Consider the following 22340-nt stretch of genomic DNA (forward strand, 5'->3'; position numbering starts at 1 on the left):
TTCACTGCCTTCCTCATGCTGTTTAGCAACAGAATTCTCTCTCCATCGATAATTACCTGCAAGGTAACCTTGCAGGTTGCAGCTTCTGAGGGGACAGGGATGACTTGCGCTCAACAGCCAACTCAGCGCAGGGAAGCTTCTAAGCATTTGGGTTTATAAACCCTGACCTCCTAGCTGCTGTAACTTGGTTTTATATGGCCATTATGGGAAACAGAATCAAATGAACTTTGGAGTATTTGTAAACAGCATTGCAAGGAAGGTGTAGGCAACAAGGGCAAAGAAACCAGCAGTGTCCTATTCCATCCTCTCCCTGTGCAGTGTGAGAAGAGAGAGCTGTATGAAAACTTAATTTTGTTCTTCTTTACATGAAAAAACAAACACTGCGCGTGTTGAGCGTACATGCAAAGCCATAAATCACAGAGAAGGTGCTGCTGAGGTCAGTGGCTGTGAAAGTGTGTAGGTAGCAGGTGGCTGGAACAGCAGTGAGAACGTTACAGCATTGACACCACGCTGCAGAAGTGGAGTGGAAAGGGGCCACAGTGAAATTTCAGTGTGAATACTCTAGCTGTAAATTTTTTAGTTAAGGTTCTTATCATATGCTTCTATTTTTAACACAGTTAAAATTAAATTCTGCAGCCAAGGCTGAGTGCTAGAAATTCTTTCTTCACTACTTCAGCATTGCCAGAATCTTTTTGGACAACTTTCTTCTCCTCTTCTGCAATCTCAGATACGGGATACTTCAGCTATACAGCATAGCGAGTATCATCTCTCCACCCTCAGGACTGACCCCCTAAAGGACTTTCAGCAACGAGTAGATGAGATTGTTGTGACTGTGTCTGGTGTCAGCTTTTAATTTGTGAGCATTTTCCTTGGCCCTCTGTTCGTGGATGGTTACTGCTGAAAATCTGCACGGAACTGTCCTTGATTCACCCCACCTAACGCTGTCACCAGATGGCATCTGCACTCGGTGGATCAGGGAGTGCTGTTGTAACTAAGACTTGAAACTTGGGGTCAAAGCCGCAATCTTGAGTTGTTACCCTCAATACAGCCACACTTAATCAGCCTCCTGGTCTGCACAATGTTCTGACATGGAACACTTTGTAGTCGGGCTCTGTCTTTTATCTTGCAGACCCACTGTCCTATAGGGTTTTTTAAATTTGCCTTTACAGTAGCAGATATTGATTCCTTGAGGCTGCTGCTTCTGTCTTTCCATGTGTTCCACCAACTACTGCTACACAAATGCAAACCAAAGCTGTTTTGCGCAGTACCGAGCTCACTTCTGGAGAGTTCAGAATCTTCTTTTAGCTCCATTTAGGACAAAGAGGAAGGCAGTGGTTGTGTTTGGGCTGCTTTATCAAGCCCTTGGCAGGCAAATATGGATCTAGTGTTTTGGTTGAATTTGTTTGATTAAAATGGTGTAAGGCACATGCTGAGCCCCTTAGTGCTGGCCCTGCTGAGCCTTCTCACTGCGAGGTTCTAGTGCTGCCACCTACCACTGCTTTCAAGTTGGTAGCTGATATCTCCACAAATGTTAGAGATTCATCATCTTTGACTCAACCCCCTTTTTTTTCTATCAGGAAGAAATCTACATTTTTGTGTGTCTACAAAAGATATCTTTTAAAATTTTAGAAGTGACTTTCATAATATACTGCAAAATTTATAGACTATAGCTGCTCCTTCCCTCCCCTGGAAGAGGAATAATATTACAATTATCCCTTTTTAATCTTTCTTGCTCTCCATTATGTCTGGCAGGTGGAGGTGAAAATAATTGAGATTTACAGTAAATCCATTTAAGGACCTAGCGCTGCAGTCCTGCAGAACTTGGCTCATATCTTTAACAGATTTTTGTACCACATTAGTGAAGTGTAATTATGTAGGGAGTGGCTAAGAAGTAGCAGCCATTAAAAAGACATTTACCAGCAGCAGCCATGCTACAGTAGCAGAGATCCTTCCTTCTTTTAAATACAGCTTAATTATTACTCTTCCAAACAGATCATTGTTTTGCCTTCTCTTTTTAAGAGGCCCCCACTGCAGCTGAGGGGAAACTCGACACAGCAGCAGCAAGTTGTGCAACAAACACCGTGCACTTTGGAGGAGCACCTTTTGGAAACAATTGTGTTTTTCTAAACTGAATGCAGAAGCCCTTGTGCCTATATGAAGTTGGCTGTATAATCTAAAACTTTACTGACTGAACACCTATCTGAAAACTTGCACCGGTGTAAGTGAAAATGGTGCTTTTTGCTCATGACATGAAGGTGACAGTAAAAGCCTTTGTGTGAAGGTCAGGTTACATGAAAATCCTGGGAGGGGCTGGCCTGGGGTTTGGGATTTTTTGGAGGTTTGGGGTTGGGATTTTATTTTTTTTTTTGAAGGGTCACAGGTTTTGACTGCAACCATGGCACTGCTTTTTGTCAGCTCTATGGCTTCTGAATTGTAAAGTTATTTTTATGTGACTAAAGGGTATACATTTTATTTGTTAAATGTGTTTGAAAATCACTGCTTTTTTCCCCATTCTAATTAAGAGTTCACACTTGACCTCTGAATCGGTTTGTACCTCAGTCTCCTTGTGACCCACACCAGCACAACTACTCATGAGAACAAGCCATCAACCTGTCTGAACCAGCGTTTCAAGCACCACATTTGCAAAAGGTGACTGAAGTCCTAGGGCTGCACCTGCTGTGCTTCTGTGACAACTGTGTGCCCTGCAGGCACATCCTAAAGAACAGTTCTGAAAGGTATCTCCAAGGGCTGAGATTAATGTAGTCTTTAAAAGGTACAGCTCACCAGCCACCAGAAGGGATTTAAGAACTGCAAACCCCTGCTACTAAGTGGGATTTCTTTCCCTAACAAATGTTAATTTGATAGGCTGCCTCTACTTGCGTTTCCTGTTAATGGTTTGATCCGCTAAAGTGGGTTGGGACTGGGAAGTTCACTCTAGGACTCTGGCTTTCAGTGGGTATTTAAAGCTAGGAGCTGAAAAATGGAAGTTATGAAAAACACTCAGTAGGATTAAACCGTGAAGCAGACTCTGGAAGCCAGCTGAATCCTGCTCAGTTTTGATAAGCCAACAGCGTGTTCTATTTCTTCCACAAAGCACTGCAGTTCCAGGTGACAGCAGAATGCCCTGAGCCAGAGAAGCACGCAGCCCTGGGCATTTGTAACACACGGTCAAGTTCCTGTCAGCAGAGGAAAAAAAACCTACAAATTGGAGCAAAGGGTCCTTTCACTGAGCTACTGCACAAGAGAAAGGAACTGCATGTTCTGCTGTGGGGTGTGCAGCACTGACAGAAGCATGTCAGCTATATTGAACCTCAGGCCAAAACGGGTTGCAGCCCTCAGAAGGACTCGGGCATCTATTTGTTAGGTTCTTGTCAGAACTGGAAGAGCTGCCAGTGGGAAAAAGCAGGTGTTTGGGCAGGAAAAACAAGGCAGCGAGGAAAGAATTGGATACTAATTCTTAGAGGTAGGCACTTTAACCTCTGTTTGTGGCACTAGCCTCAGACACTTACTTAGGCAACTATGGACTTCATCTTTTCCCCATCCATCAGAAACCGGGAAAAACAACAGCAATGGACACTTTTTTCCCTTCTGCTAGGCATGGAGGCACAACGCGGTCTTGTCACTTAGTGCTTTAATTAGGTGTTTTAATCACTGTTACAGGTAATTGACTGTAAGTGTGAGCACATTAGTGTGCACCACCACATTCTGCATTGAAGATTTGTGAATCTTTTCCCACAAGAAGGCAGCTGGAAAAGCTGAGTTTACATGTGCTTTATTACAAAATTAACCAATACAGCACTAAGCTCTCTGCATACTCATGGGCACCCCTGGGAATTTGTTTCTCATGGCTGCGTGGAAATTGCATTTCCAAATGCCACACCATCACAAGGGAGATGCAAATAACTGTATCATCGCCTGCTATTCTTTTGCTCCTCTGCCTTTGGGTGATGCATCTGGGGAAGGCTAGGACATAGTGCTGCTTGAAAATAACCAATAATCCCAGTGCTGCATGTGGAGGCACCAAAGTTCGTTTGCAGTAAACCAGACAGAGCCAAGCATGCGTTTTCTGTAGACACTTGGGTGGTTTTCTCTTGTGACTACTCGGACAGCTTCTTCTCTAATAATTGCTTCACCAGAACAGGATTGGAGCGTCCATGGGTTTCTCTTTGTACCAGGCCAATTAACTTGTTTAGAACTTTTTGATTTCCTGCCTTTGTCGCCATAACCTTTAAAGAAATAAAAAAAAATAGACACTGCCATTAGAGAAAAAGCAGGCATCTTCACTCACAGCCAAGGTAGGAATATTTCTGTCCTTTGGACCACTGGGGTAGATACTATTTTTTGGGCTAAGGTGTTATTTATAAAAACTGCCTTCAGCTTTGCAATAAGTTCCTGCTGTGCTCCCCTGAGACAACAGTCCCTACAGCAGCAGGGCCTGACAACTCATAGAAAGAGCTCTTATTGAAAAAGTCAGAAAACATTTTTAGATTTTTAACAGTGTCTGCAATTTGAACAGCAACTTCCTGGAAAAGAGCCAGAAAAATTAGATGGAATTCTCTTGCTGATAGGATCTCCCTTGTTACTTGATACGTTTAATTCTATCAAATAATTTGCATCGAATCACAATCTGTTTGATAATATTTGCGAGGTCCTTCAAGCACAGACGTAGGTGCTTTTGTACCAAACAGCACATTATTTCCTCTCCGCAAGGAATCCTCTGCAACATAGGAATTAATGAACTGACCAGAAATATGGCCTCCTATCAGACAGCCAGTTTTTGATTCATCCACCTGCAAAACATCAAGGGCTATATTTAGAAGCTAAGAAAAGACATTGAAAAAGCATCAGAAATGTCACTTTTGGGCATTCCTAAAGGAGATGCTGCTGCTAAGACAAGCATCTGGCCTTCATGTTGTTTGTGTGGCAGAGAAGATGTTCTCTGCATTGTCAGTGTCGCTGGGCAAAACACCATAGCTTCACTTAAACAGGATGTCATATTTACAGATATTAAGGGAAGGTTTGTGAACATATGAACCACCAACTGTGCCAATATGAAGCGCAAATGCAAATATTGCTACTCATTACAGTATCCGAATTACTGGCAGCCTAAAATCTTCTCTGTAACGTCACAATATGGAAAGGGCTCATTACTTCTATCTGCTAGAGATTACCTGTCTGAGGCAGAGTGAGGTACAACCCAGACACTGCATTTTCATGACGAGCTCAGTGCTGGCTGGAGTAACTGTTTGCAAGTCAGTCTGTTTCAAAGAAAGTTACTACCCAAAAGCACAGCATACTTGGTTATTTTTATCCCGGTTAAGTACTTAGCTAACACTACTTCATGAGGTAAGCTCTCACAGCAATTTCAAGCAGTGAATTACAGGCCTCCAAGGCAGCTTTTCCTTGGCAAAGGATCACCTGGAAAAAGTAGGGAACTGAGGCCATTCTACTGCATTTGACTAAAACAGTGGAAAACGAGCAGAATTATATTCTCAGAGAAAACATTATTATTGAAATAGGAGTTTAGTTATGGACCTTCAGCTTCTGCACTTCCCAATCGGTTCTAATATTCTTCCTATCCACACTTGTGCTTCCATGCCAGTCTGAAAATACAGCAGCACTTTTATCAGGCTCTGCAAATGAGTCAGTCTGATGGAGGTCACGCCGACCTACTGCAAGCTTATTTTCTTTTACCAAAAGCTCTTGCAGAGCTGTTCGCATCCCCCAGTGAGATCTGGGGTGGGTGGTATTGTTCTCAAAAGATGTTAATGTTTTTTTCCAAACGGCAAATGTATCAGACAATGTTTATATTAGAAGTGTGCTGTTCACTTCTGCTTTTACGTTTCCACTCCAGAGAACATAGAAGCACATGTTTTCGTTTTGCTTTTTATAAGTAGATTTTAGACTCTGCTAAGATCCCTTTCCATTATTCCCCCTTCATGATCAACAAGGTTGTTTTTCCTTTTTCCCAGCTCAGACCTTGTTAGACTGATAAGCAACACAGGCTGCTGTGTGTCCTTCAAAGGAGAGAGGGAAGAGCCAAAACCCCATCTTTCCTACTGCAGCATTTGTGCTGCTGCCACAGCCCAGCAGCAGAACAGCAGAGTGGACAGCAGCTCTGGGGCTACAGCTATCACTGCCACGAGCGTGCAGCTCCTCCCCACTCTACAGACATTGTCAGGCAGGAGAGCCAGCTAGACTCATCTCTCTGGCAGCGGAGGGAGACAGACATGGAGAAAAGACAGATGCAAGTATAATTTTTGCCTTGCCAGCCTTTGATACAGCCTGTGTTTCCATCACTAATATATGCCTCACTGGAGCTAACTTCAGTCTCCAGCTTCAGAACAGTTTAACAGCATTGCCCTCATACTGCAACAGATGACAAAAAAATCAAGAGTTATGTGGCCAGGTGGCCAGGTCAGGTTAATGGCAGACTAGCTGAAGAGGGACAGGGCCCCACAGTTTTGCTTTCCTGCATTAAATTTTTATGATCTCTCAAAATGACTTAGCACATTAGCCAGACTGGCGATTTCTTCTGATCATTTTGTGTAAGCTTCAACTTCAAAAAAACCCACTTAATAAAATAAGAAAGGAGAGGAAAAGCCTGATAATACCTCAGCAGCAGCTTGACCGCTCCTATGCTGGCTCTACAGCTCAAATGCCAATCAAAAGGAAAAAAAAACAACCAGAGAGGCCATTTAAACCCCCTTTTCAGTGGCACAGACTGCCAGAGTGCACAAGCTTCCCAGCACCATCATAATCACCTCATTTTCATGTCCATCAATCACCAGCTGGCAGATCTGTTCAAGCTCTTTTTGATCCTGTATCAGTTCAAGTTTCTTTTCTTTAACAATTTCAAGAGGAGTCTTCCCTTCTCCCTTCCACAATTCCGCAAGCACCTGAAAAATCACAGTGAGTAGTGAAGGTCAGTGTCTTGACTTAGCAATGTTGTTTACATGCAGTATTTCAGTGGTTGATCCAAGAAGACAGATTTCAGTTAAAGCAAAAGCAGATTGTCTAAATGTGAACAAACTCAAGATGTCATCTTGTGCCTCTCTGAAAGAGCTCCTGTACTCTCCCTCCTTTTCTTTATCCTGCGATAAGACAAAGCATTTTCACTGACTGAATGAGTACAGGTTAATGGTGTGCAACCCCTGCTCTTCATCCAACCGCAGTGCTGGCAGCTGCCTGCTGCTGCCAGCGACCATTCCTTTTCAAAGAAGTTTGCCAAGCACAGCCCCTGGGTACCTTGCTGGGAGCAGGGGGCACCACAGCAGAGACTGCCACTGGCTGCTCCCCTGGCAGCAGTTGTGCTCGTCTCGCCTTATCCACAAGAGCTGCCTGGGAGCAGCATTTCCATGAGCAATGTCTCTGCCTGGGGAACTGATGATTAGCTGACTATTGTACCAAGTCCAATCCCAGGTAACTCATCCCATTACCCGTCCTCATCAGCAACCTGTAACGAGGATACGTGTGACAAGGCACTAGAAAAATAGTGCCGAGCAGAATGAATGCAGCATCTCTAGCCCACCTCTGCAGCACCTCCAAGTACTGGAATGCCAGGCCAACCCCAGGCTCTGGAATAATCACTTGCTAATGCTAGTGAGTTTTCCTACACTGTAGCAGGGCTATTGCCCTGGAATAAGCTTGAGAGAAGAGAACATTTAGAAAAAACCAATTTCCTTGGGCAGTCATTTTCTGTATTCCCTTTGCTCTTATTTCAGAGCTGGGGGAGGAGAGAAAGAAAACCGTTATTAAAACAGCTGCCTGTGCTTCATCCTGAGCTGAAAGTGTAATTGTACGTTTGGGCCACTGCTGTGTACCAATATGGAAATAGATGTCACATCAGAATTTCAGGATTAAATACTGTAGGATGAAGAAGAGGCTGGGACGGGGAGATGAGAAGGGGCATTCAAACTGCATGTTAAATAATTAACAGAGCAGCAAGACAACCTAGGAAAAATTATGGGATGGTATCCCATGTGGGATGGTTCCTCAACTACCCAGCAGTTTTCTTCAGCACAAAGAATTTTCTGGTGCAAAAGACCCTCAGTGAAACAATTTTGTAGCCACAACAGGTATTTAAGTACCATATGTTGACACAATTCCTGCAAGAGAAGATTTGTTTGCCACAGGTAACCCAAAGCTTTTTATGGATCCTATCACTCTGCTGGAGACCTTGAGAGAGGATAATGATACGGAGCTGTATTGTGGCAGCTGCATCTTGTTTTTCCCCTGTATGAGGGTTAAAGGCGGATCACATTATTAAACTCACTGATAAGCAGCCAGAGTTACAACCGCTGTAAGTACATCTTTTAGCTGTTTATATCTGAATAGATCAGTGCAGTATATGCTGTCTTCTGCAAGACCTTTCTTCCAGTGCAGTACTTAAAAATCATTGTGCCAGTGCTTCCTGGAATACCTCTAGAAAAACATCCACCAGAGATTTGTCCTGTGGACAGCCACTTGCCTTTTTTTGTCGCACTCCACTGCTGCCCCAGGCGGTGCCCTCTTTCCTTCTCCTGAGGGACCAGGCAGGAAGTTTTCTCTCCCAGAGACTGCCTGAGGCACTGGGACAGTATGTCACCCCTCAGAAGAAGCCCTGTCATCTTCTCCCAGCACAGACACTAGGAAAGCTCTATGAAGAGCCTGAAGCACTGCACAAATCAGAAGCTGGACAATAAATAAGCCATACTGCTCTTCCTGAAAAAGGCAGATGTGATTTTTAGGACCGGTATGTATTCAAGCAGGATTCCATGGGCTGCAGGAGGGGAAAATCTGCAACAAACAAAATCTAAGCAGCCGACCGTGGCAGAATTACCCAGGAGCAATTCATACATCAGGCTGACTTAGATCAGAGGCAGGACAGCTTGACAGTCAAGAGATCCAGCTCTGATTTCCAGCTATTCCTGTGCCAAACTTCTCCTGGCACTGAGAAAAGTTTGCCCATTAGAAACCTTGAAGGCACCAGATTTTCCCTGTGACATCTGCATCATGTGTACTTTTTAATTTGTAACAAGCACCTCCACTTCCCTAGTAGAGCAATAATGTTATCAAGGCCCTTACTTGTTTACAGGTATGTGGGAAAGCAGAGAGAGGTGTGGCCAAGACCTGTCAAAGATGCACTTTTAAGAACGTGTTTCTCCTCTTGGCAAAGAGTATGAATCTAAAGAAAGCAGTTTAAAAAAATATTTCAATTCATTTACACAAACTGCCTGCATCAGAACAGGAGGATCAAATAGTGAAGTCTCCAGAGCCAAAACGAGAATCTCAGGCCTCATTTCCATAACTGAAATCTCTGTAGTTTCTACTATTGATTCCTGTCTGGGCGTGATTAGATTTTAATGATGTTTTGCGTTCTCTACCTACACAGGCATAGCAGCAAACCATTGGTCAAAATGAATTAATCAGGACTTACATGTCGGGCTGCCATGGGCATCATATCAAACATTTTGCAACTGGTGAACGTGTCAGCTGACTGTTGTGCCTGAGAACACTTCAACTGGAAACCCTATCTGCAGTGATGTACTGCCAAGGGAGAGAGGGAGGGGAGCAGCAGGCAGTACCACTTGAGTCAGTCCTGTGGGCATCTCTCCTTTCCAGTGATGGAAGCCTTGATGTCTGGCAGCTGTCCCTCAGCCTCTGGCAAAAATGAAGGGCAGCCTGGGTCCAGTCCTCCAGATGGTACAGCCGTAATTGTCAAAGCAGATGGTTCTGTTTAGGTTTGTGTACTGTACTCATTTCCCTGCTATCTGCTTTAAAGTAGGGTTGCCAAGTAGCTCTGTTGAAGTTATTACTGTGCGGGTGACCTATGCAACTGCAGAAGCAAACAAGACCTGGGGTCTGCTCGGCTCCACACCCTGCTACAGATCCCCAGTGAATGCGTGACAAGGGTGTCCACACAGAGGTGCTCCAGCACAACTCTTGACAGCAGGGGCAAGTTTCTGCTTCCCTGGCCCAGGATTCAACCTCCTCCCACAAAGCCGTAACTCAAAGGCAGGTCCCTTGTGCCAGATACGTACTCCCTGCCAGCCTCGCCAATGGGGACCGAGGCCCCATCTTGTGCATACTTGCCATCAAAGTGGTTTCAGCTGTGCGTGAGCAGCACCAGCACCTCCCACTGTGGGCTTCAAAATGGTGCCTCTCGAGTGGGCCACAGCATGTGCCTGTGCAGGTCACCTCATCTAGAACACACTCTAGCCCTGCACAGGGGCAGAGCTGCTTCCCCATGCACATCAGACAAACAGCTTCGGAGACCTCTGGAGGATACATAGCATGCTATATTTGATGGCAAGTTAGGCATAAGCTCTGTAATTACCTAAGTGGTAATTATGTAAGCACACAGCACCCCTTCCTTGGCATATGCATCCTACCATACAGTGTTCTGTGTCTACAATCAGTGCTTGCAGCTTTTATCTGCATGTATTTTAGTGCCTTATACAGCAAAGACCAAACACAAAAACTCTTAAAAATTTTAAACTGCTAACAGCTTCCTACAGCAAGCATGTGTGCATATGCACGTCTGCAAGTTTATGGATGGACCCTTCCATCCTCTCTTGTTGGATCTGTCTCTGCTGCTGCAGTTTATTCTCCCCCACCCCAAGAGCTGCAATTCATCTGCTGTTGTGTATATATAGCCCTTCCTGCCCTCAGGCCACCCAGTATCTCTGCCTACTGCTGAGAACTGCTATAAACACTTGTTATTCTTCTGACATCCAGGCTACTAGAATACTTTTCTAAATGTGGCAAGGTTTCTGCAGTTTGATAGCATCACTCAGTGATGGCAACGGGTGCTGTTATTTCTCTGTGTCCAGTTTCAGAACACTGAGGACAACATTCACATTACATGGAGCTGGTAATTAAACAAGAAAAGTACCTCTGAAATTCTTGACATTTCCTAACCTGTCAGAAGTGCTGGCACACAAATATATCACAAAGCAAGAAACTCCCCTAGAAGAGCATTAGTAGCCTGTGTCTTCCTCCACGACAAAGCCAAGACTGGAGTTCTGAAGCTTCCCTTTCAGATGCAGACACCAAACCAATGGGTGTGCCATTACCCCACAGGCACAGAACAGCTCTGCATTCCAATGCTTTTCCTATTAATACTTTACCTCCTTTTTGAAGCTTTTGCTTTTCCAATCCAAAATTTTCGAAAGAATATGCCTGAAAGTTAGGCACTTAAATCTTTATCTATGATGCCTGTCATATGCAGCTGGCTATTCAAAGAAGCAGACTAACAAGAACAACTTAATTTTAAGAACCACAAGCATCTCCAAAAAAAGAAAACAACACACCAGGAAGTTTAACTGTCTCCAAGTAGGGTAGAGGCCACATTTGCAGCAGTTACACTTGGTTTATAATCATGCAAATAGAAGTGAATGGACTTCAATACAATTCCAAAGTTGTACCTGGATTATATCAACATATGCCAGAAAAATGGAAACCTACATTGTGTGTTTCAGAGAGTTAAAACCTTGAAAGCAGACAAGGCAAGTTAAATATCTTCATTGCAAGTTAAATAACTTCATTAACAGTTTCATTGACAAACACCTGAGAAGAAGCGGTCTTATGATGTACTTATCTAGACGATAATAATTCATCTGAAAAGACAACACATCCTACATAAATAAGCCCGCAACAATTTAAGGTGAATGACAGATTATTCCCAATCACAAAACCCTCCAGATTTTGTCTACAGGCACTGCAGTCACCACACCCATCAATAAGCAGCTCACAATTTTAGATACAAATCATCAAGAGCTTAGTTTTCAGACTGTCCTAAACAAGTGGATATATACAAAGAGGGAGAAACTAGTTTACACCATTAGTACTTGCTCGAGAGGTCCATAACAGCACTTGCTCAAAGCAGCAAGGATAGAAGAAAGGCCAGACCTCTCCACTTTTGCCTCAGGGGTACAACAAGCAGTAGTAGTCTTTTTGTGGCTACACTCAGGTGAATTATATCCTTTTCCACATGCTAAAGCTTGGAAACATAGACCCTACTGTCCCTTAGTATCTAGTAACTGATACTCTCAGCTTAACTGCAAGCCATGGATTAACACCCACTGACCTTCAACTGAAGTCTGACTCAAACTGTGAAACAGATCTAGTGTCCAGCCTGTTCAGAAGGAGGATTTCTTTAACTGACTTCTGTTCACACTGCTTAAATCTACTGTTTGGCTTGTGTATTGTTCTAACACTGAAGATGCAGATGTGTCTGTAAAATTGTATACACACAAGGCATTTTCATCTATTATATGTATATGGTGGATACAATATTTATCTTTCATTAACACTCTAATTTTCTCTTAAAGCAACTCATGTATCGCTACACACTGATTAGAAATGGAGTCAGCAGCCACAGATTTGAAGTACAGTAAAATTGCAACGGTACTTACTTGCTTTGCTGCTGCTGCAGAAATTTCTTTTTTTTCTACAAGGTTCAGAAGGTCAGCCAGGAGAAAAGAACTGACTGGGCTATGGAAAAAGAGTGCAGAAGTTACCTCAGAGAAAAAGGTAGAGAAATACATCTATGTTACTGTTACTTGCCTAAAGATCACACAATTCAACTTGACAAGCTAGTATTTTTCCTCATGATGCACTACATTCAGGTTTGGTATTGACTGTCAGACTATGCCCTACCATTGTCACATTCCAAAGAAGGACGACTCCAATAACTACTCTTATCTCCATGGCCCTCTCCTCTGCAAGCTGTTTGGTTAACTCCATTCAGCGTGACAGCATCAAGGCCTACACAGTACTACCTAGTATAACAGACTTCACAGTTGATAACTGAAGCAGAAGTGTGCAATGGACTGACAAAATACTATTCACAGTACATGAGAAATGGATCACTTTTGTTTCACCACTGTAATAATCAAGAAGCCTCACCTTTCCTTTACTGTAAGGGAACGCTGTTTCAAATAACTAAGTAAGTCATTCAGAATCCAGCCAATGACTTTTCTTGGCTTCATCTGGGTCTGTTTTACCACATTTTCAAAGAATACTGTTAATCCTTCTTCATTCTGCTTAAGAAAAGTTAAATGCATCAAAAAGATACCAGACTGGAAACATATTTAATTATAAAGTTACATTTGGAGTACAAATACTCAGTCCTAAAGTTAATTTGGTTTTGTGAATTCATTGTAAAGACACAAGACTTCAGAGTAATTTTATTAAGAACAAACAAATGCTGATACATCTCAAGTGGGCACAGACGACTTATCTGTCAGCCTGTTTCAAAGGAACTTCCAATAAAAATGTGATCTTTTTTCCTTAATTCCTCCCTAAAATTAGCATTGGGGGAGAGGCTTTCTCATCTCCTGTGCTTTAAATATGTATAATGTTAGAAAATATAATGCTGCCATCTAACAGGCTGCCATACTACCTTTTACCAAGAAGAGTTTTTTCTCAAAATTGTCTACAGGTATTTCACTCTTGATCGTGCAGTCACTTCTACTTATTTTGGATAGAAGGAATGTTTAGCTTGCATTCACCTTGCAATGATATGGAAAAGTCACACTGTAAGAAGCAAGGTTCTACTTTTCTAGGGTTTTTTTCAGAGAAGCTGTAAGCTTTTCCACAGCACCCAAAATGCTCAGAAGGCAATGACAGTTCAGTTTATAGCCTAAGAGAAATGTGAGATTGTTTTTAGAAGAAGAGATACTGTGCAGCCTGTTTAATGCTGTGCTGTTTGTCATCAAGGTACTGATGGATCTTTGACTGTTCCACAGAACTCATTAGGTTGAAGAGATATCAAGTGGCAGCTCCTACCTTTTCAAGGAGGAATTCAAGCCTAGCATGTCACTGGACTTCTGCAGTGCATGGCATAAATGCAGAGGACAAGCCAGCTCTCAGAAGTTCTGAGAGGTAACAGTTTAGAGACAGCCAAGAAGCTATTCTAAGCATACGTCATCACAGCAAAAACATTTTCAAAGCACACACTGATTGCAGCCAGATCTCTGAACAGCTCTGAGCAAAAAGGGGTGCAGGTACCCACAAAACCAAAGCCTGACTTTTCTACTCAAATATATCCCATCAAAACACTCACTTGCCCTTGTTTTTAAAAGCAATTTATCACCATAGCAATACAGAATTTTAAAATTTCCTCCTCAAAACTTCCACAATACAAACTTCCAACAGCTCTATATACCACATTTGTCATTGGTAATGATGTATGGCTTTTGAGAAGATTGCAGACTACTGCTCTCCGTTCTGTGAAACAGAACAAAATGTACTTAGATTAATGGTTGATGTACTGTAAAACTGGTGTGACAAAAATCAGACCCATCCCCTTTTCTGACAGACAATGAGCAAAGAAACCAGGTTCTCAGCCTAGGAAAGCCACTGAGATCTTTTGCGAACCAAGATAAATCTTGTAACTCCCCCTATTTATCTAATAAACACAGACACAGCTCGCTTTTCCAGTGTTCTTACAAATTTCACTAGCAGTTACTTAGTAATCAAACAATGTAAAATCTAAGGCTAAACAGACTACAAGGAACAAATTAGGCTTAAAAAAACAGTAAGGGAATGATGCGATTAACAAAATACAGTAAACTTGATTAAAAACTGTGTGTGTGTTAACTGGAATTACTAAAATGATGCATTACTAAATACTGTACTCTTCCTAATTCACCTCAGCACAAACAAACACTGATTATTTAAACAGCAGGTTCCCTTCCACAAAAACATCTGCCCAATTTAGGTAGGAAAAAGTGAGCATGTATAAATACTGGTTTCTTTGCACATACTGCAGAATGTTTTACAAACAGACAGAGTAGGTCTAGCTGCAATATTATGCACATGAAAACAATGTCTGCAAATGCCACGTGTCTGAATGCAGGGTACACAACTCGGAGGCATCACATCCACACTTTCACTATGTATAGGCTAGACAGTGTATCTCTATCAGTGGGCACATTCAGATTTCTGGACACCAACAGCCTGGATGGAGTTGAATCTGACACTGCTGCCAGACCTCTGAAAATCAAGGACAAATGTGGAAAGGGACAGTTCTCCATGGTCAACTCTCTGTAATGGCCAGCTCTCCACAGAACACCTCTGCACAGCCAACTCTCTGTGGGGACAACTCTATGTGGGCAGTCCTGAGTGCCTGGCAAGAGGCCCCACCGATGTTCAAGGGCTTTGCGGAGCTCAGTGTGTGCTGGGAGGGGAGGACCGGCAGCATCTGTTGGACCACTCGCTGCCAGGTGCTTGGGGCTCCCCACACAGATTTGTTCCTGTGCAGTCAGCCATGCAGAGGTGTCCCATGGACAGCTTGCCACAGAGAGTTGTCCTAGACCTGGACAAACATATCCAGCCTTCACATTTTAATCAGATGATTTCCAGGCAGCAAAAGGAGAAAAGGTCAGGAATCCTCAGAGTTACATATGGTACCAGGTACCAAAACCCACACTCGCTACTTCTGCACATAAACTCAGACATAATCCCTCCAAATTCCTTTGCATTCTGTTTTAGGTTTTTTAAAGTGACTGTCATTTTTTGTTGCCAGAATAGGAAAATCAAGAAACGACAAACTGAAATGAATAGAGCAGAATGTCAAAACATCAAAATGATAGACAGAAATGAAGCATTTTCTTTATTTTCTTGCCATTTTAGAAAAAGGCAAGCATAACTTGATTAGCTTTAATTTCTAGATGCTGTACTACTTGAACTTGACTTTAATTTGTTCTGCATTTTGGCCAACTTTCTTCATGCCAAACTCACTCCAAATACCAGAACACACACACCTGCCCCATGCAATAGACCTGAGCTGAAAAGCACATGCTCTAGTATGCTGGTTTACAGGAATGCTAACTGACTGTTCTCACTTCATTCTGAATAATGTATTTTAATCTTCACAGAAGAAAAACCAGAAAGCTGGAATTGCAGCATCATGTTTGTGACCAAGGGCCACTTGGTGCTCCTGTTATGCACCAGATACGCTGTAACTTATTCATTAGAGTCTCACTGGCATGAAATCTGGCACATCAATATTTCAACCAGATGAAAATTTCTTTCTTAAATATGGTTTAAAACGACCACTTAATGGCACTGAGATGTCAAAAAAACTAGTGGTGGAGTGATTTCAGATGCTTTTTAAACAAGTTTAAAACAATACATTATTTTACAAAATAATACATAATTTTACAAAGCACATTATTTTACAAAATAATGTATGGGTACACTCTGTAGAGATACTGGGTCTGTAATGCAAACTTGTGATTTTAAAGACCCATAATGTTTCCAAAAGAACTGAAGAAGAAAATTACATTGATGTTCACAAATAAAATGTCATTTTCTGCTTTCTTATTCCAATTTTCACCATCACAGTTCCCAAAATAGCCAACTGTGAGGTAACGACTGCTGCAGAATGTGCAGGATAGGGGAAAAAAACCAGAAACTCTTGCCTATTAAAGCAGACAAGCAGAGAAGGCAAAGAGAAGTTAAAACCTTTTTCCTACAGCTTCTTATAGAATTATTTAAGTTCTAAAAATAAGCATAAAGTCACCTGTACACCAACACACATGAGGACAACACATCATAAACAAAATGGTCAAAACCAGCTTGTACAATATCCTACTTTTGACTGTTCAAAGGATTCACCAATGTAATTGTAAGAGGAATAAGCCAAAGCCCAAGTGGAACTGCCACTTTTATCTCAGTAAGCAGGGGAGAGTAAACGTACAGGAAGACTTGGGAATTCAGATGAGAAGCAAAGCAGGTTGCTTTTCTCTAATGCTGTACTGTGATGACAGAACTATTTTTCAGTTGGACCTCCCCAGACTTCAGCATGCTTTTTAAAAGCAAAATGTCCTATTAATGTCTATGCTATTTTTATGCCATATGTCTTTGTCTATTTTTTTTACTCACCAGGAACCAAACCAAAAATATCATAATGCTGTAACTGGCAAAGTTGTCAAGAGATCCTTATTGACCAGCCTACCAGTTTTCAGAGCAAAGTAGAAACTGCATGCAGAAATTGAGTACCCAAACACCATGAAGTCTATGTGGCTCAAAGAATTGTATCTTTACAAGGAAGAAGGGTTCTACATGAAGAAAATCAGAAACTCTTTTTATTTTTTTTGCAATCTATACGAAACTGTAAAAAATGTAGTAGTTTATAATTAAGAAATTCCAGATATAAAGATATTGATAGGTAATGCTCTCCTTCCATTTTAGTACATCTTGTAACTGGGCAAAGCAGGAGTCTCAGATTCTCAGTACTGCAGTGTGTACATGCTGAAGTACGGTATTGTTTTATTACAACTTTTGCACATAATTTTGTTTTTCTCTAAGAAGTAGAGGCAGAACAGAAATTTTGCATTTTAGAGTCATCCCTCTACCAGTGCCATTTATTTAATGAGCACTCATGGGCACTCTAACCTGAAAGAACGCTTGTTAGGTTTGTGCATCTGGCCCTATCAGCAATCTTCTGCAACTTCTGATGTAAGCTTAACACAGCAATGGACATAGCATTTTTAGACGAATTAAGGTTAACTAGTCTCTCAGTGAACAGGCAAGCAACTTTTATGGAGAATATACATGCTGACATTCTAATGCACAATAAAAGAAGACCTGCAACGAAGAATGCATTCACTTCATGCATTCAAATGGATGCATTATCCTATTACAAGCTGTATCCTGAATTTCCACTTGGAGCTCATTAATTGTCTTACACGTTGCAAAAAGGAAAATAAGTTAAAAAGGAGAAAGCAAAGGCAACAGTAGATTTCAGAGTACAGCTGGAAAGAAGGGGCAGTTGATGAGGCATATATATAGGGCTACTTGATAGAGGCAGCAAAAATGACACAGCAGAAGCCATCAATACCAGCGAAATTGAAATGCACAGGTGGGCTGATGCCAAAAAAAGGAGTGGATGTACGGAGTCTGGCTGGAATGGAGTTTATTTTCTTATGAGCAGCCTGCAGGGTGCTGTGTTTTGGATTTGTGACTAACACAGTGCTGACAACACACTGGTGTTCTGGCTACTGCTGGGCAGTACTTTCTCTTTTCCCCTACTCTGCCCCGCACAGCAAGTGGGCCCAGGGTGGGCACAAAGTTGGGCAGGGACACAACCTGGACAGCTAACCCAAACTGACCAAGGGGATATTCCATGCCATAAGTCTTCAAGGCCAGGTTGGATGGGGCCTTGAGCAGCCTTATCTAGTAGGAGGTGAACCTGCCCATCGCAGGGGGACTGGAACTAGATGATTTTTAAGGTCCCTTCCAACCCAAACTATTCTATGATTCCATAACGCCTTGCTCAACAAGGAAAACTGAGGGACGGGGGTTTTGGGGGAGGTAATCATTGCCATTGGCTGGAGAACAGCTACACATCAGTTTACTTGTGGGAGGTGGTGAGTGATTGCATTTGCATAACTTTGGGGTTTTTATCTTCCTTTTTCCTTCATCTTTATCTCAAAGCACAAGTCTTCTCACTTTTGCTCTTCCTGTTCTCTTCCCTGTCCCACTGGCAAGTGAAATGAGCAAGGAGCTGTGGTGCTTAGCAGCTGGCTGGGGTCAAGCCACCACAGAAGGGGAGAAGAAGAAAAAAGGGTTCAGGACCTGTCTACCCTTCTGAGCTCTTCTCTTTTTAATACGTGGGAAACATGTTGATGTGAAAAAATGCATGCATGGCCAGGAATACCAGCTGCAAAACCCACATTTTCCAGCTGATACAATGAAATAGAAAGATATGAACTACTGACAGCTTTTCAAGCTATCACTGCAGCCTCATGACTTTGACAAGATTTATGAATCACCTGCCAACCAAACAGGAAAAGATCTGCAACTCACTAAAATGGCACACCACCTCCATAAAAGCAGTTTTCTTAACAGCTTTCTTCAGAAGAAAGAACTGTTTTTTTCCCGCATAACCAGCTTCTGTTAAGTGTATTAAATTGCAGACGCACAAAGGAGGGATATTAGGTAGTTAAGTTAGGTGCACTGTGCGCCCTCCATTTATAGTCAAAGGAAAGGAACTCCTCCAGAGGACAATTTAAAACACTTACGGTTCCACTCTTTTTCCTTCTGTCTCCACCAGTCACAGAGGTAACCAAAGCAGGACAGTGCCCTAGCTAACTGGCTAAGTGCAATATCTAATCTTGGGAGTGTAACACCCCCGCTCCCCCTTCCCCAAGATATCACTGGCAAACAGAGATGATGCAGTTTGTATTTAAGCAGCTCAAAGTCCTTTAGAATACTTTCGGAAGTCATGAGATTTTGCTGTCTCTTCCTTACTTATGTCTATATGGGTCACACCCTTTTCTTTCTCACTCCCTGTTCTGAAGCTATCCCTGGTAAATTGCATTGTGAAGTCAAAGTTGATGTACAGCTGTTCTGTGTATTTACCCATGAATCACACTGAAGACAGATCAGTTGGGGCAGGTGAAGCTGAAAGATTTAAACTTTGGGTTTCGCTTCTGCACTCAGGAAAACACATCTATTAATTTGTTAAATACTAACAATGTGCCCAGCCTTGTACCAGACCTGAAGACAAGAGCAGGCACCTGGAGACAAGGATTTGTCAGCAGGAAGTTGTACATTTGTTGCAATCAGTAACGGCTGCATCCATGGGCAGACAGACAAGATCAATATCACATAATAGTTATTTGACTCCACCTTGCATGAGAAACACTGTGTGTGGATTTTTTTCCCCAGCATCCCATGTATATGGCTCTGGGGTACAAAGCACACATTGGACATATTTGCAACTAAAAAACATCCATGAGAACAGACAGCTGGTTAATATGACACTTGTAAATAATTTTTTTTTTAAAAAACTTTGAAGTTTCCAGGTTTATTTTAGGACTTGATCAATACACCTACCAATAAGGTGAAGCTGTGTTCAGGAAGAATCTCGTACTGTTCAACAAGCTTTGCTCTCTTCACACTGGGGAGGTCAGGAAGTCTCTCACGAATCCAATCAATATTTACCACTTGCTGATGATTCATATTAGCTGGCAGAGATTTAGCATCATACAGAATCAATGGAGGAAGGTTTGGCTCTGGCATGAACCTAGTGAAAATTATTTTCAGTCACAGCTAAACAATAAGAAATAAAATTTATATCACAAGTCTATGCTTACCTGGAAAATTTATTACTATTTCAACCAAATAAAATATTAAAAATCCATGATTTTGTATATCACTGTTAAGTAATAAGGTATCAGCCCCTAAACCGTTGCCCCTATTTTCTTTCTTTGAATATTTGCTGCTGATTGTCAACGAGTCGATGATAGAAAAGGGGTAATTAAAACACTTCCACATATAAAAGGATAACAAAAAATATCAATAATAACCAACATGGAAACAACCCATTCCTTCTAGCATCGAGCATGACTCACGGACCTGAACAAAACAGGAGTGGACTGGCATGGAAAAATCTGGATTGACACCAACCGTCAGGAGTGATCTGGGCAGGTTGCAACCTTTTCCAGACTAACTTCAAGAATCTTGATAAAATCTCATGCTGTGCTAAAAGCAAAGGTACTGTGCTCAGCAGGATGCCATCACAGAACAAAAGGCTCCCTTGAAGAGAAAGCCAATTCAAACCACTCTAATATCTGTGACTGAAGCAGAAACTTCACTTTTACATGATCAAATGAGGGGTTCAAAAATATTAGAATAAAGGACATAGGGCACCCTTAACAGTTACTATAATAATTCCTATTTCAAATCTGCTTCAACACAGATTTTAAGTTGAATGTATTATATGTGCTGCAGTAAGTTTCAAAAACATCTGAAAAACAGTTTAATACTGACCATAATCTTAACACTAGGAATACTCTTTCTGGTCTTTATTTGAAATACCTTAGTCTCACCAGCACAGTCTAGGTTTTCATTAGTTTTTTTTTGTATTTGTGCAAATCAGTCTTGTTATATAAGCCTCATGCCAGCCCCTACCATAACAAGGAACTCAGAAAATGATGACTACCTTTATCTGCTGTATTTCTACAAACAATAATTTGAAAAGCAGACTTCAAGTTTGTGGATGTTTTCAAAATCCTTGCGCTGCTGTAGCATGATCAGTGGTAGAACGTATATAGATTTAACAGCAACAAGAATAAAGCAAAGCTATGAGGCTCTGAAAGTTCTCCCACAGAACTACAATTCTCCAGCCGGGAAGTGAATCTGGGAGTAACAGGAAGACTCTCTCTGAGAGGCAAAGCTAGGGAACTACTGGCAGGACCAGCACTAAGATGGGGCTAACCAGGGCAGGAGGCAAGTAAGCAGAGTGAGAGAAGGGGTGCCCAGAGAAATCACCAATCACCGAGCTGTATCACTCTCCCTGATCCGATCAATACACAAGTGTGATTACTTCCTCTGCCAGGCCACTAAGCAGCTGTATTGCTGCTTTGCAGCATTGCCCCAGCAGCACTGCTTCCCAACAGGACTCCAAAACCTAAAACGTTCTTGGGTGGCTGTTTATGATTTCATACCTGTCATCTCACACTGATGGAAGGCAAGAAGTACTTAGCGAGGTAACATCTTCATTAGGTCTACAAAGACCTTAAGGTAAAAACCTGCCTATAAATGTTGACACATTTCAACAGCAATTAGGATATTCAACCAGTGACTGTGATGCATGATCACAGAATTCAAGCATGGAGAGGCAGGGCTCGCTATCTAGAAACATTTTCCTCGGTATTTTCTTGAAGCAGGAGCAATGCTTAATTCAGAATATTCTTATGTTTTATGCCTGGCATTCTTACAAATATGTGTGTACTGCCCACAAAGTAAACCTTCAACTTACTCACTTTAAACTAAGGTACTCTGGCTTAGTTTTTTGGGAAAGGTGTCAGACAGGGATGAGACAAGGATCTGAACTGCTCAGACCAGCATTAATTTTGATAGCTTTTCGCCCCTTCTAGTGGAAGGTAAACTTCCAAGACATACTCAGTGTGCTGATTAAATCTATATGCTCATTACATTGACTACACTTAAGTCATGAAATAAATTCTCAGTTCTTGAAACGTTAACTTTATGAAAAAAAAGTACCGATAATCCTGTTTCCCTTCTTTGTCTCTCATTGGCACAGTGCACCTAAAATAAAAACAGAACAAGTAAGACGTGGTACACCACAGTATTAATTTTTTGGCAAAAATGGAAACCAAACACTTGGCCCCTGATGATCAGGAAAGCTTCTCAAGCCTTTCTCAAAGAATGAGTGTATGTGAAAGTGCAGTCATTTTCACACAGACACTGCTTGATGTTGCACACAATCTGTCGTGAAAAAGTCTCAACTTTAAGAATAATACTTTAAGAATAATACTACCTGTGAGGAGACTATGCTTGTGAACATTAGCTTTAGAAGACACAAGTCAAGCAATACT

General features: G+C 41.9%; 1 protein-coding gene across 6 annotated transcripts in view; it reads right to left on the bottom strand.

Annotated features, from left to right (window-relative positions):
• Positions 1–3616: 3616 nt before the first annotated feature.
• The window catches only part of GATB (glutamyl-tRNA amidotransferase subunit B), a 48170-nt gene continuing 29446 nt past the window's right edge, over positions 3617–22340 (bottom strand). Inside the window, exons 8-14 of one of the 6 annotated variants that reach the window (XM_069855713.1) lie at positions 22006–22050; positions 19834–20023; positions 12892–13025; positions 12399–12477; positions 6765–6899; positions 4745–4790; positions 3617–4226 (exon numbers count right to left, since the gene is read on the bottom strand). In XM_069855713.1, the coding sequence (XP_069711814.1) occupies positions 3964–4226; positions 4745–4790; positions 6765–6899; positions 12399–12477; positions 12892–13025; positions 19834–20023; positions 22006–22050 (892 nt within the window). In that variant the 3' untranslated portion in view covers positions 3617–3963. The other 5 variants (XM_069855712.1, XR_011337358.1, XM_069855715.1 and 2 more) reach the window with 5 other exon arrangements.

The sequence above is a fragment of the Phaenicophaeus curvirostris genome, chromosome 4 (assembly GCF_032191515.1).
Source record: "Phaenicophaeus curvirostris isolate KB17595 chromosome 4, BPBGC_Pcur_1.0, whole genome shotgun sequence".
NCBI lineage: Eukaryota > Metazoa > Chordata > Aves > Cuculiformes > Cuculidae > Phaenicophaeus > Phaenicophaeus curvirostris.